General features: G+C 41.7%; 1 protein-coding gene across 8 annotated transcripts in view; it reads left to right on the forward strand.

Annotated features, from left to right (window-relative positions):
- Positions 1 to 12310, forward strand: part of ANAPC1 (anaphase promoting complex subunit 1) — a 110644-nt gene that overhangs the window by 64180 nt on the left and 34154 nt on the right. For all 8 annotated transcript variants that reach the window (XR_004967221.1, XM_036306752.1, XM_036306753.1 and 5 more), the window contains 3 exons: positions 4037 to 4155; positions 8548 to 8819; positions 11343 to 11577. Coding sequence is in view for 7 of the 8 variants with exons in the window: in XM_036306752.1 (XP_036162645.1) it covers positions 4037 to 4155; positions 8548 to 8819; positions 11343 to 11577 (626 nt within the window). In the remaining variant the exon portion in view is untranslated. The remainder of the gene's footprint in view (positions 1 to 4036; positions 4156 to 8547; positions 8820 to 11342; positions 11578 to 12310) is intronic.

Raw genomic sequence — 12310 nt, forward strand, 5'->3', positions numbered from 1 at the left:
AGTTTGGTCGCCCCTAACTACTCTCCCCTATCGGCCAGATCGCCCCTAACCACCCCTGCTTCGGTCCCTGCCACCGTGGCTTTGTCCAGAAGGATGTCCAAAAGATGTTCAATCTAATTAGCGTATTACCCTTCTCTCTCTCTCTCTCTCTACACACACACACACACACACACACACACATACACATACATACTAGTGGCCCAGTGCACGAAATTCGTGCATGGGGGAGCGGGTGTTCCTCAGCCTGGCCTGCATCCTCTCCAATCTGGGACCCCTCGAAGGATGTCCTACTGCTGGTTTACAGGGATCGGGCCTAAACTGGCAGTCAGACATCCCTCTCGCAATCTGGGACTGCCGGTTCCTAACTGCTCACCTGCCTGCCTGCCTTCCTGATTGCCCCTAACCACTCTGCCTACCGGCCTGCTCGCCCCCAACTGCCCCCTGCTGCCAGCCTGCTTGCCCTCAAATGTCCCCCCGCCAGCCTGATCACCCCAGCTGTCCCCGTGCCAGTGTGCTCGCCCCAACTGCCTCCCCTGCCAGCCTGCTCACCCCCAGTTGCCCCCCTGCTGGCCTGCTCACTCCAAACTTGCCCCCTCGCTGTACTGATCACCTCCAACTGACCCCACTGACTGCCTGCTTGTCCCCAACTGGCCCCCCTGCTGGTCTGCTTACCCCCAACGGCCCCGCCCCCCACCAGCGTGATCACCCACAACTGCCCTCCCCTCTTGGCCTCTAACCGCCTCTACCTTGGCCCCGCCACCATGGCTTTCTCCAGAAAAATGTCCGGAAAGTCTCCTGGAAGGTCTCCCAGTCTAATTTGCATATTACCCTTTTATTAGTATAGATAGAGGCCTGGTGCACAGGTGGGGGCTGGCTTGTTTGCCTTGAAGGGTGTCCCGGGTCAGAGTGGGGGTTCCCTTGGGGCGTGGGGCGGCCTGGGCGAGGGGCCTGTGGTGGTTTGCAGGCCGGCCACGCCCCCATGGGGTGAGGGTCCCCGCTGAGGGGGTGGTGGCCAGCCTGGGTGAGTGGCTGAGGGCTGTTTTCAAGCTGGCCACACCCCCTTCAGGGTGGGGGTCCCCTCTGGGGTGCCTGGCCAGCCTGGGTGAGGGCCTGATGGCTGTTTGCAGGCTGGCCTTGGCCCCCGGCGACCCAATCTCCAGCCCCTTTTTTTCTTTTTTTTTCAGCGCCTCCTTGAGCAGAGGGAAGCAGGTATCTGGGATTTATTTATCTTCTATAATTGAAACTTTGTAGCCTTCAGTGGAGGCCACGGTGGGCAGGAAGCTTGGCTTCCTCCATCGCTGGGGATAACCCAAGCCTCCTGCTTGCTCCAGCTCCGTGGCCGCTGCCATCTTAGTTGGGTTAATTTGCATACTTGCTCCTGATTGGCTCGTGGGCGTGGCTTGTGGGCATAGCAGAGTGATGGTTAGTTTGCATCTTTCTCTTTTATTAGTGTAGATATATGTATAAAAGCGTAAGTGACTGCATGACCGAATGACCGGTCGCTATGACCCACACTGACCACCAGGGGGCAGACTCAACGCAGGAGCTGCCCCCTGGTGGTCAGCGCACTCCCACAGCCAACCTCTTGTGGCCCCTCCCCCCAGCTGACTGGCCAACCCTCTGCGTCCCCTCCCTCTGGCTGGCCAACCTCCCATGCCCTGATTGGCCCTGATCGCTGGCCAGGCTGAGAGATCCCACTAGTGGATGAATTCGTGCACCGGGCCTCTAGTATAGATATAAAGCTCTCTCTGGTGCCAGTCATGCACATCTGTTTTGATCTGTCATTGTCGATCATGAACTTGGTTGACACTTCTTTTATAGAGAATTAATTTCCTTTCAGTGTGCATGAATACATGCACCTGGCCACTAGTCTTATATAATAAAAGCCTAATATGCAAATCGACCGAACGGCAGAACCACTGGTCGCTATGATGCACACTGACCACCAGGGGGCAGATGCTTAATGCAGGAGCTGCCCCTGATGGTCAGTGTGCTCCCTCGATGGGAGCACCGCTCAGCCAGAAGCCGGGCTCATGGCTGGTGAGCATAGTGATGGCGGGAGCCTCTCCCGCCTCCGAGACAGCGCTAAGGAGCAGTGAGCCTGGCTTCTGGCTGGTGACCACAGCGGCCTGCCTCTGCGGCAGTGCTAAGGACCCCTCGGAGGATGTCCACCTGCCAGCTTAGGCCCGCTTCCTGAGAGGGTGCAGACCAGGCTAAGGGACCTCCCTCCCTTAGTGCACGAATGTCATGTACCGGGCTTCTAGTTTCTACATAATGCTGGTAACACTGCCCAGTGTGTAGTAAAGCTCCATGCAGTCCATCATGAACAGAGTTCATTTTGTGAGGTTATTTTCTATTTAACCTTTTACTGTCTCTGAAATGAGAATGTCTTTCAGTCAATAGGTGTTACAGTTTAAATGGCGATGCTTTTTCTTTCCTAGTACCTCAGGAAATAGTGATGTATCTTGTAATCAGTGGCATCATAAAGGGAAGGGATACAGTATTAATTGTTTCCATTATGATAATGTTGTGGATTATATGTAAGATTTCTGCTAAGGAAATGTTATGGGATGTTGCCTTCTGGCCTTGAGTTTCCATGATTCTAGATTAATGTAGTCAGTGTTCCCAAAGAATCTTAGGACAGCAAAATTTTCCTCACCAGTGAACTAGAAAAACTATGAGTGTGTACAGTTAGGGAGAGATCATGCTTGTGAGTAGCGTTGTCTTCAGAGAAAATGTTAGTCTCTGGAGAGATATTTCACTTGTGTGAAGTGTTTCCTGGTTATAACGCCCCTGCTTTCACAATTTGTTTGATTTTGTTTTGTTTTAAGGTGCTCTACAGACTGTGATTTACTTTAATATAAAAACAAGTAACCCTATCCGGTTTGGCTCAGTGGGTGGAACATCGGCCTGTGGACTGAGGGGTCCCAGGTTCGATTCTGGTCGGGGGCATGTACCTTGGTTGTGGGCACATCACCAGTAGGAGGAGTGCAGGAGGCAGCTGATCGATGTTTCTCTCTCATCGATGTTTCTAACTCTCTATCCCTCTCCCTTCCTCTCTGTAAAAAATCAATAAAATATATTTAAAAAAATAAAAATAAAAACAAGTAGCTCATAGAAGCCATTTGAACCTTGAACATCTCTGATAAATCCTAACTGTCATATAAGGGAAACTGATTCTGTGTTTTTCCTAGAGATGCCATGAAATCTGTTGACCTTCACTGTAGGATCTTCCTTTCCTTCCTTGAGTATAGGCCATGGAGTCTCTCTGCTAAAAGGATGGGAGTAGGAACCCAGATATATTGAGGGCAGCTAGACTGAAAATAACACAGTGAACCAAGAGTATAATATTTTTCTATGAGAGTGTTAACAACAGAGTAGAACGTTCGGTTTCTCCTTTTGGTTACCTGGGAGTGTTGGCTTGGTTTTTAGATCAGCTGTTGTTGTTTTTTTTTTAATCCTCACCTGAGCACATGCTTAGACAGACAGACAGACAGACAACTTTTTGATGCACAGGATGATGCTCAACCAACTGAGCCATTCTGGCTGGTCTGCACCAGATGGTTTTCATTCAAAGCAAATATGAAACAAAAAGGGAATTGGGCCTCCCCTTAGACCAGCGGTTCTCAACCTGTGGGTCACGATCCCTTTGGTGGTCAAACGACCCTTTCACAGGGCTCGCCTAAGACCATCCTGCATATCAGATATTTACATTATGATTCATAACAGTAGCAACATTACAGTTATGAAGTAGTAACGAAAATAAGCAACGAAAATAATTTTATGGTTGGGTCACAACATGAGGAACTGTATTTAAAGGGCCAGAAGGTTGAGAACCACTGCCTTAGACTTTCTAAGGGAGGCAAGAATATTAAAGTGAGAATGACCATGTTGGGATGATTCAGCCACATCTTTGTGGATTTCCTGGCTGTGACTTCATTTTATACAGCATGCCTTCTTTTGAAATACTTGTTCTAGATTGCATTCCAATTTATTTGCTTAAAATTTTTTCACATTTTGGTTTTAATTTTTATAGATTGCTCCAGTTGTGCCAGCGAACTATGGCCCTTCCAGTAGGACGAGGGATGTTTACCTTGTTTTCATACCATCCTGTTCCAACAGAACCATTGCCTATTCCTAAGTTGAATTTGACAGGTATGTTAAATTCTGGGCTCAATGAGAAAGGAAATGAAATGCTCTTTTTATCTTTAGTGTTCTTACATATTGTTAATAGCTCTTCTAGTGGTTATTGCTGCTCAAATAGCAAATCGGACTAAACGTTTAGGGAAATAGAACGTAGCCCATTACTAATTTTTGCTTTTAATGAGACCATTTCAAGATACAGAAAGGTAATTGGAAAAGTTTAGAAATATATTATGGATAATGGTAATATTATTAAACATTAAACAATCTTAAAGTATAATATGTAGAAGTATTTAGTCTTAAAATGTCTTATGTCTTTTATGAACATACTAGAGGCCCATTCATGCACCGATGGGGTCCCCTCCGTCTGGCCTGTGCCCTCTTGCAATCCGGGACCCCTCGGGGGATGTCCGACTGCTGGTTTCAGCCTGATCCCTGCAGGCCAGGCCCTGTGGGGATCCAGCCGAAACTGGCAGTCGGACATCCCCCTAAGGATGTAGTAGTGCCTGAGGCGGTGGGTGGCTGGAGAGGAGCCTGAGCCCAGGCCAGGTGCCACGCTAGCTCATCTAGGCCCCGCTCTGCCTGCCATCTGCTGCTGCTCAGCATTGCCGCGAAGCTGGGAGAGGCTCGCCTCGTTGCAGCTGCGCTCACTAGCCATGAGCCTGGCGCCTGGCACCAGAAGGTCAGCTGAGCTGCTCTCTCACTGTGGGAGCACACTGACCACCAGAGGGCAGCTTCTGCATTGAGCATCTGCCCCCTGGTGGTCAGTACGCATCGTAATGATGGGTCGGTTGGTTGCTCGTTCGCTTAGGCTTTTATATATATAGATGATCCTTTTACAAAAACAGAAAATATACTTAATTACTTACAGTAGTTTCACTTGCTAAAGACCCACTAGTGTTAACGTTTTGTTACATATGTTTCTGAATTTTATTTTTCCACTTTATAAGTTTATATTTGCTTAGTTATCAGAAAATATTAAATCTGTTTTAGAAATTACAGTATCTTAAAATTTACTATGTAATGAGCATCCTTCCATATCTAGTATATCTATGGATACAATTGCATATATGTATGTATGTAGATATTGTATACACATTTTTTAATATAGACATGTACATATATATGTATATATATGTGTATATATATACATTATTGATTTCAGAGAGGAATGGAGAGGGAGAGAGTTAAAAACGTCAATGATGAGAGAGAATCATTGATAGGCTGCCTCCTGCACACCCCCTACTGGGGATTGAGCCCACAACCTGGGCCTCTGTCCTGACTGGGAATCGAACCGTGCATGATCTCTCGGTTCATAGGTTGATGCTCAACCACTGAGCCACGCTGGCCAGGCTGTATACACATGTTTAATCGACAACTTCATTTTTATTTTTCCAGAGTATTTCATTTAGTGGGATATAATTTATATAAATAGCCTGGTATTGGAAATTATTATTTTTTGCTTTTATAAGTGTATATTGGGGTGTACTCATCTTACTTATTTAGAAATTGCTTAGAATAACTCCTAAGACACTATTTTAAGGCTCTGATGCAGCAGATTGGCACATGATTGGATGCATGAGCTTTTACTTCTGCCAGATAGGAGTATGTTCTTTTCCTCATGTTATTCGTTATAATGGGTTTTATAGTGCCCATTCACCTGATACTAGTTTGAATGTGTTCTATAGGTGACAGTCACATATAGTCAAAATGATCCTTGAAAATCTTTTAAAGTGTAGTGCATGTGTTTTTATGAGACTTGTATAAAATGTGTATTTCAAGTTAAGTAATTTTAAAAATATAGTGTCCCCTCAGATTAGTAAGGAACTGTGTTTTCAGTGGTTGCGGAAAATGAGACCAGCTGAGTAAAGAGCCCATCTTCCAACTCATGATAGGCAAAGCAACCTGAGTGACATTCACTATTTTAACTGTTCTCTCTCTTAGAGATAAGCAACTATGTCAAAATCTGAACAACTGTTGAGTCTTGACGGAGGGCATGGTATATAGGTGTTCATTTTATTAGCCTTTCAACTATTTGGAGCTTTTCATAGAAAAAGCTTGGATTAGAAAAGAATTTCATGCAAAATTGGCAAATGTTATTGTGTATTAAATCTGGGTGGCAATACTTGAGTGAGTGTTAAATAAGTATATGAATCATTGTCTTCTTTTGAAAAAAAAATACACTTCGTTAAATTTTCATGATTTAAAATGTGTTTATTACATTAATCCAAAATTTTATTCTTTTAGCCATTCTGGTAGACACCCCTAAGAAAAAAATCTTGATTTAATAATAAGTTAATTTAGGAAAAAATGTATTTTTTAAGTAGTCCCTTAACTCTCACACTTATAGGCCTGTTGTACTTATGTATATTGTTCTGGTTATTGAATAATATATTGAATTCTTACTGCTTTACCCTTTGCCTTTTATATTGTGTGCAAATGTTAAGTGTTATGTATATGATGCATTGCTATTTTGGTAAGTTTACTTGTTTTTCATGATTAATCTCTATGCCTTTTTTTTTTAAGAGTATAACTCATGAACTTGTTACCAATGTAGTGCTGTCATACAACAACATTTGAATTAATTTGTAGGTACCAAGAGCAAATGGTACAGTCATGTATTTTACTTTGTGCATGTGTTTCTGTGTGACTATACTGTATGTATATACACTGAGTGGCCAGGTTATTATGACTGGCCAGATTATTATGACCACCCCATTGCCGGAGTCCAACCCCAGCAGGTCCAGGGGTCCCCAAAGGTGTGGATGGAGTCAGCGAAGAAGGAATGACACGGAGACGGAGTTCAGTTGATCAGCAGCCTAGCCAGGATCTCTAGCCAGGATCTCCAGCCAAGTTCTGGTCTGGATCTCCAGCGAAGTTCTGCTGTCTCTAGAGAACGTTCTGTGTAGGTTCTGTGCCTAGGTTCTGTCTCTCCTGGTTCTCTCTTCTGAGTTCTGTGTTCTAAGTCCTGTATTCTAAGTTCTGTGTCTTGCTGTCTTATTACATCTGTATTTATACCAGTTGATTCAATCCTATCAATCTCTATTACAAAGGTTAGGGCGTTTCTTATCTCCATTCCAGGGAGTAAAGATTATGTAGCTTAAGCATGATTGTTCATAGTTAAAGTGATTAATTACCCGCCTGGCACTTAGTTAAGAGGTTTTATTCCCTCCCTAACTTCAGGGGAAAATCCCTACCTGGGGAAACACCCTTTCTCAGAGACCTTGGTTAAAACACATAGTGCCAAGAAGGTGAGCAAACATATTAAGAACAGTATGCCATATATGCCGGGTCCCTTGAAACAGCAAGGATGGACCGGCTCCCGGCACCCCATCAGTACTTCATTGACACTTCCAAAAATACTGAATATTGAAAACTTCTTAAGCAAATACTCTCAAGGTTTTATTATTATTATTATTATTTGCATAACTAATTCACTTCATTGTACTGATGGGGTGGTCATAATAATCTGGCTGGTCATAATAATCTGGCCACTCAGTGCATGTATACATAAACTCTAAGTAAGATATTGTGCATCTATTTAAAATTGATTTTACATAACTTTCAGAACTTATTTAAAACAGCATTTTCAAACGCCCAGTGAACTGTATTACTCTATGCAATATTAGGATATTTATTTTATAGTCATGACTTGAGTTAAAAATATAAAAATAATTTAATATTTGCCTATTAATTAGGTAGATCAAAACCAGACTTGGAACTCAAAGAACATCACAACCATTTAATTTTATGTTGCTCTTAAATTAAATTTAGTGCATATTCTTATGGTTCACGGGTAACTCAAGTCTGTAAAATGATGCTTTTTATAGCGCTATCTATGAATGAATTTGGTGTTGTGAACAATAGCATATAATTAGATATCTATATTATATGTATAGACAGACATAGATAAGAGGCAGAACAAATTTATAAAGGTCCTAGTCTCTTTTTAAAATGTCATTTTCACTTACTGTCCTGAGAAAAATAGGGTGTGGCATATTTAATATCAGTGTCACTAACCACATGTTGGAATTTATTGTTCGTATAGTTTAACTGTGACACTAGTCTTTGTTTTATTTTTTAATAAGCTTCCTGCTGTTTGAAAGAAAGATTTTTAAGCAGTGGGTATCCTAATCAGATATGTATAAAGTTAAATTTGTATCAGTTATCTTATAGCCCCATGTATTTTAGCAAAAAAGACAATGAATTATTTTAAGCAATTAAGGTTTTTCCACCTTGCATCGAGTGTGACTCACATGTATAAAAGTTTCAGAACTCATAGTAAGCTAATATTAAGGATTTCAAATGTAGAAAAAACAGTCTCTGTTCTCAAAAATCTAAATTTAACCACTTTGGTTTTGTATATTTCTATTCTCTCAGTTTTAAATTTGTTTGCCTGAATAGGGCGTGCCCCTCCTCGGAACACAACAGTAGACCTTAACAGTGGGAACATTGATGTGCCTCCCAACATGACAAGCTGGGCCAGTTTTCATAATGGTGTGGCTGCCGGACTGAAGATAGCCCCGGCCTCCCAGATCGACTCCGCGTGGATTGTTTACAATAAGCCCAAGCATGCTGAGTTAGCCAATGAGTATGCTGGCTTCCTCATGGCCCTGGGACTGAATGGGCACCTCACCAAGCTGGCCACTCTCAATATCCACGACTATCTGACAAAGGTGAGAAAGGTGGTGCTCCCAGCTCTTGGGATAGTGCCTCACCTGGGCTGTTGCAGTATCTTCTAATGGTTCTATTTGCTCTTCCTTCTTTATACTTTTACTTGTAAATCCATTCTTCTCATAGCAGACAGGGTAATCTTTCTAAAGTGTAAACTGGAATATATCACTTCCCTGGTCAGAACTGTGTAATGGTCTTCCATTGCTCTTAAGGTACATTTAAGAGCCTCATGATCCTACTCACTTCTCCAGCCTTACTTTGTACCACTCTTTCCCCTTGCTACCACCTTCCAACCATGGGGACTGGCTATTTTTACTCCTTGGCGTAAACTCTTCCTCTTGGCATAAACTCTTCCACTTTTATGCTATAAAAAGTCATCTATTTTTTAAAATATATTTTTATTGATTTCAAAGAGAGGAAGGGAGAGGGACAGAGAGAAACATCCATGATGAGAGAGAATCATCGATCGGCTGCCTCCTGCACCCCCTCTACTAGTGATCGAGCCTGCAGCCGGGGCATGTGCCCTCACCAGGAATCAGACTGTGACCACCTGATTCATGGGTCGATGCTCAACCACTAAGCCACATCGGCTGGGCAAAATTCACCTATTTCAAGTATACAATTTAGTAGTTTTTAGTATATTCACAGAGTTTAGAACATTTTACAACCTTGTAATGGAACCTCATACCCTCTGTTCCTCTCTCCCTTCAGTCCCTAACAACCACTGATGTGCTTTCTGTGGATGTGGATTTGCTCATTCTGGACCTTTCATATACATGGAATCATGCAATATGTGGCCTTTTATGACTGGCTGCTTTCCCTTAGCAGAATGTTTTTAAGGTTCGACCATGTTATTTCTTATATCAGCACTTAATTTCTTTTTATTGCTGAATAGAAGCTCTGTTGTATGGATATACTGCATTTTATTTATCCTTTCATCAGTTGATAGATATTTGGGTTATTTCTACTTTTTGGCTATTATGAATAATGCTGGTGTTAGCATGTACATGTCTTTATGTAGACTTATATTTTCATTTCTCATGGGCATATTGCTAGAAGTGGAATTACTGCATCATATGGTAACTCTTTGTTTAAATTTTTGGGGGTTCACCAAACTGTTTTTCAGAGTGGGTGCACCATTTTTCAGTTGCACCAGCAGTACCTAGGAGTTCCAATTTCTCCACAATATCTCATTGTGGTTTTGGCTTGCATTTCCCTAATGGCTAATGATCTTGAGTATCTTTTCCTGTGTTCATAGGCTATTTATAAGTTTTCTTTGGAGAAATGTCTATTCATATACTTATTATTTTAACTGGGTTATCGTATTGAGTTGTAAATCTTTGTATATTCTGGATAGTAGTCCATTAACAGATAAAAGATTTGTACATTTTCCTCCCATTCTTTCAGTTGTTTTTCACTTTCTGATGGCATCTTTGAAACACACAAGTTTTAGTTTTGACAAAGTTCAGTTCACTTCTTTCTTTGGTTGCTATACTTTGTGTCGTATCCAAGTCATTGCCTAATCCAAGGTCACGAAGACTTACACCTATGTTTAGGGCACATGTTTTATAGTTTGTATGTATGTATGTATGTATGTATGTATGTATGTATTTATTTATTTATTTATTTATTTAAATTAGTTTTATAGTTTTAGCCCCTACATTGAGTTATGTGGTCAATTTACAGTAATATTTGTACGTAATATAAAGAAGGGGTCCAACTTCATTCTTTGGCATGTGGCTCTCCACTTATCACAGCACTGTGTTTTGAAAAGACTTCTTTTCCGATTGGATTGTGTCAGCACCCTTGTTAGTCAATCATCCATGTGAGGGTTTATTTCTGGATCACCTCAAAGTCATTTACATGTTGTTCTCTCACCTGACATTCTCCCTTTCTAAAGTTGAGGGCCTCCCTTTCTGCCACTTTCCTGGCTAATTTATACTCATCCTTCAGGTTCTATTGTGAATATTACTTTTTTAAAGATTCCTAATAATTCTTCAGCCCTTCCTAATCTAAATTAGGCACCTTAATAATACTCTTTCATATTACTTTGTACTTTTTCAATGTATTACTTTTTCTTTTTTTTAAATATATCTATTGATTTCAGAGAGGAAGGGAGAGGGAGAGAGAGAGAGAGAAACATCAATGATTTGAGTGAATCATTGATTGGCTGCCTCCTGCATGTCCCCTACTGGGGATCTAGTCAGCAGCGCAGGCATGTGCCCTTGACTGGAATTGAACCTGGGACCCTCAGTCTGCATGCCAACACTCTATCCACTGAGTCAAACCAGCTAGGGCTCAATGCATACTTGTTAATAGTATAGTTGTATGTTTTTAGTTTAACACTTTTTCCCCATTAGGGCACTAGCTTCATGAGGGCAAGGACCATGTCTGTGAAGTTTGCTATTGTGTTCTTGGTGCCTTTCACTGTGCCTGTCACATAAAAGTACTTGTTGAAAATACTGTTTTATTTAAAACTTGGTATCTGTTTTGGTAGTGGCTTAAGTTTCTCCTCTCTATCTTAGGGTCATGAAATGACAAGCATTGGACTATTACTTGGTGTTTCTGCTGCTAAGCTGGGCACTATGGATATGTCCATTACCCGGCTGCTTAGCATCCACATTCCTGCTCTTTTACCCCCGACGTCCACAGAGCTTGATGTTCCTCACAATGTCCAGGTGGCTGCGGTGGTCGGCATCGGCCTTGTATATCAAGGGACAGCTCACAGGCATACTGCAGAAGTCCTGCTGGCTGAAATAGGTATGGCATCAATAGTGCTGTGTCTTCATTAGCATACATTTTGCATCCCACAGGAAACAAAGTGAGAAAGATAGTGAAATTATTAAAATTAAGGAAAAATAGTAGCTGATGTGAGGATAGAATGATCTTACTAATAAAATTGCCTAATTATTTTTTATTTTCAGGTCTTTTAAATAGTTTCTAATTCTTTGCTGTTATGCATAAACATTATGCTGATTACTTTTGTGTAATATTTATTATTTTTTAATTGTATTTTCCCCCTGAAGATAAAATCTCAGGAATGTGAACTTTTTTTTTGGAGGGAGAGGTCTTTATATATAATACAGTTTGCTGCCTTAAAGGGTAGAGTTAGTGTTATGTGGTGCTTTTTATAAGTATAAACTTTGCATCAAGCCAAGCATTTAGGATCAATACACAGAAATTCTACCATAGTAGAGCAGCTCAGTATTATTATTATGTAGGTTCAAAACAGGTGTCTGGAAGCAAAATATTTCATGTGCTTAAAACTTGTGGGAAGTATCCATCCTGTATTTCAACATGTTTTCACCATATCTAATAAATGGATTTGAAAATAATAAAGCAAAAACAAATGTAAGAGATTAAAAATTAAAACTCTTGTTGATCACTCCTCCCTTTAAAAATTTTTTCCCCTCTCCCTAATTGGTTTGGCTCAGTGGATAGAGCGTTGGCCTGCGGATTGAAGAGTTCCAGGTTCGATTCCGGTCAAGGGCAT

Source organism: Myotis myotis, unplaced genomic scaffold (assembly GCF_014108235.1).
Source record: "Myotis myotis isolate mMyoMyo1 unplaced genomic scaffold, mMyoMyo1.p scaffold_m19_p_43, whole genome shotgun sequence".
Classification (NCBI taxonomy): domain Eukaryota; kingdom Metazoa; phylum Chordata; class Mammalia; order Chiroptera; family Vespertilionidae; genus Myotis; species Myotis myotis.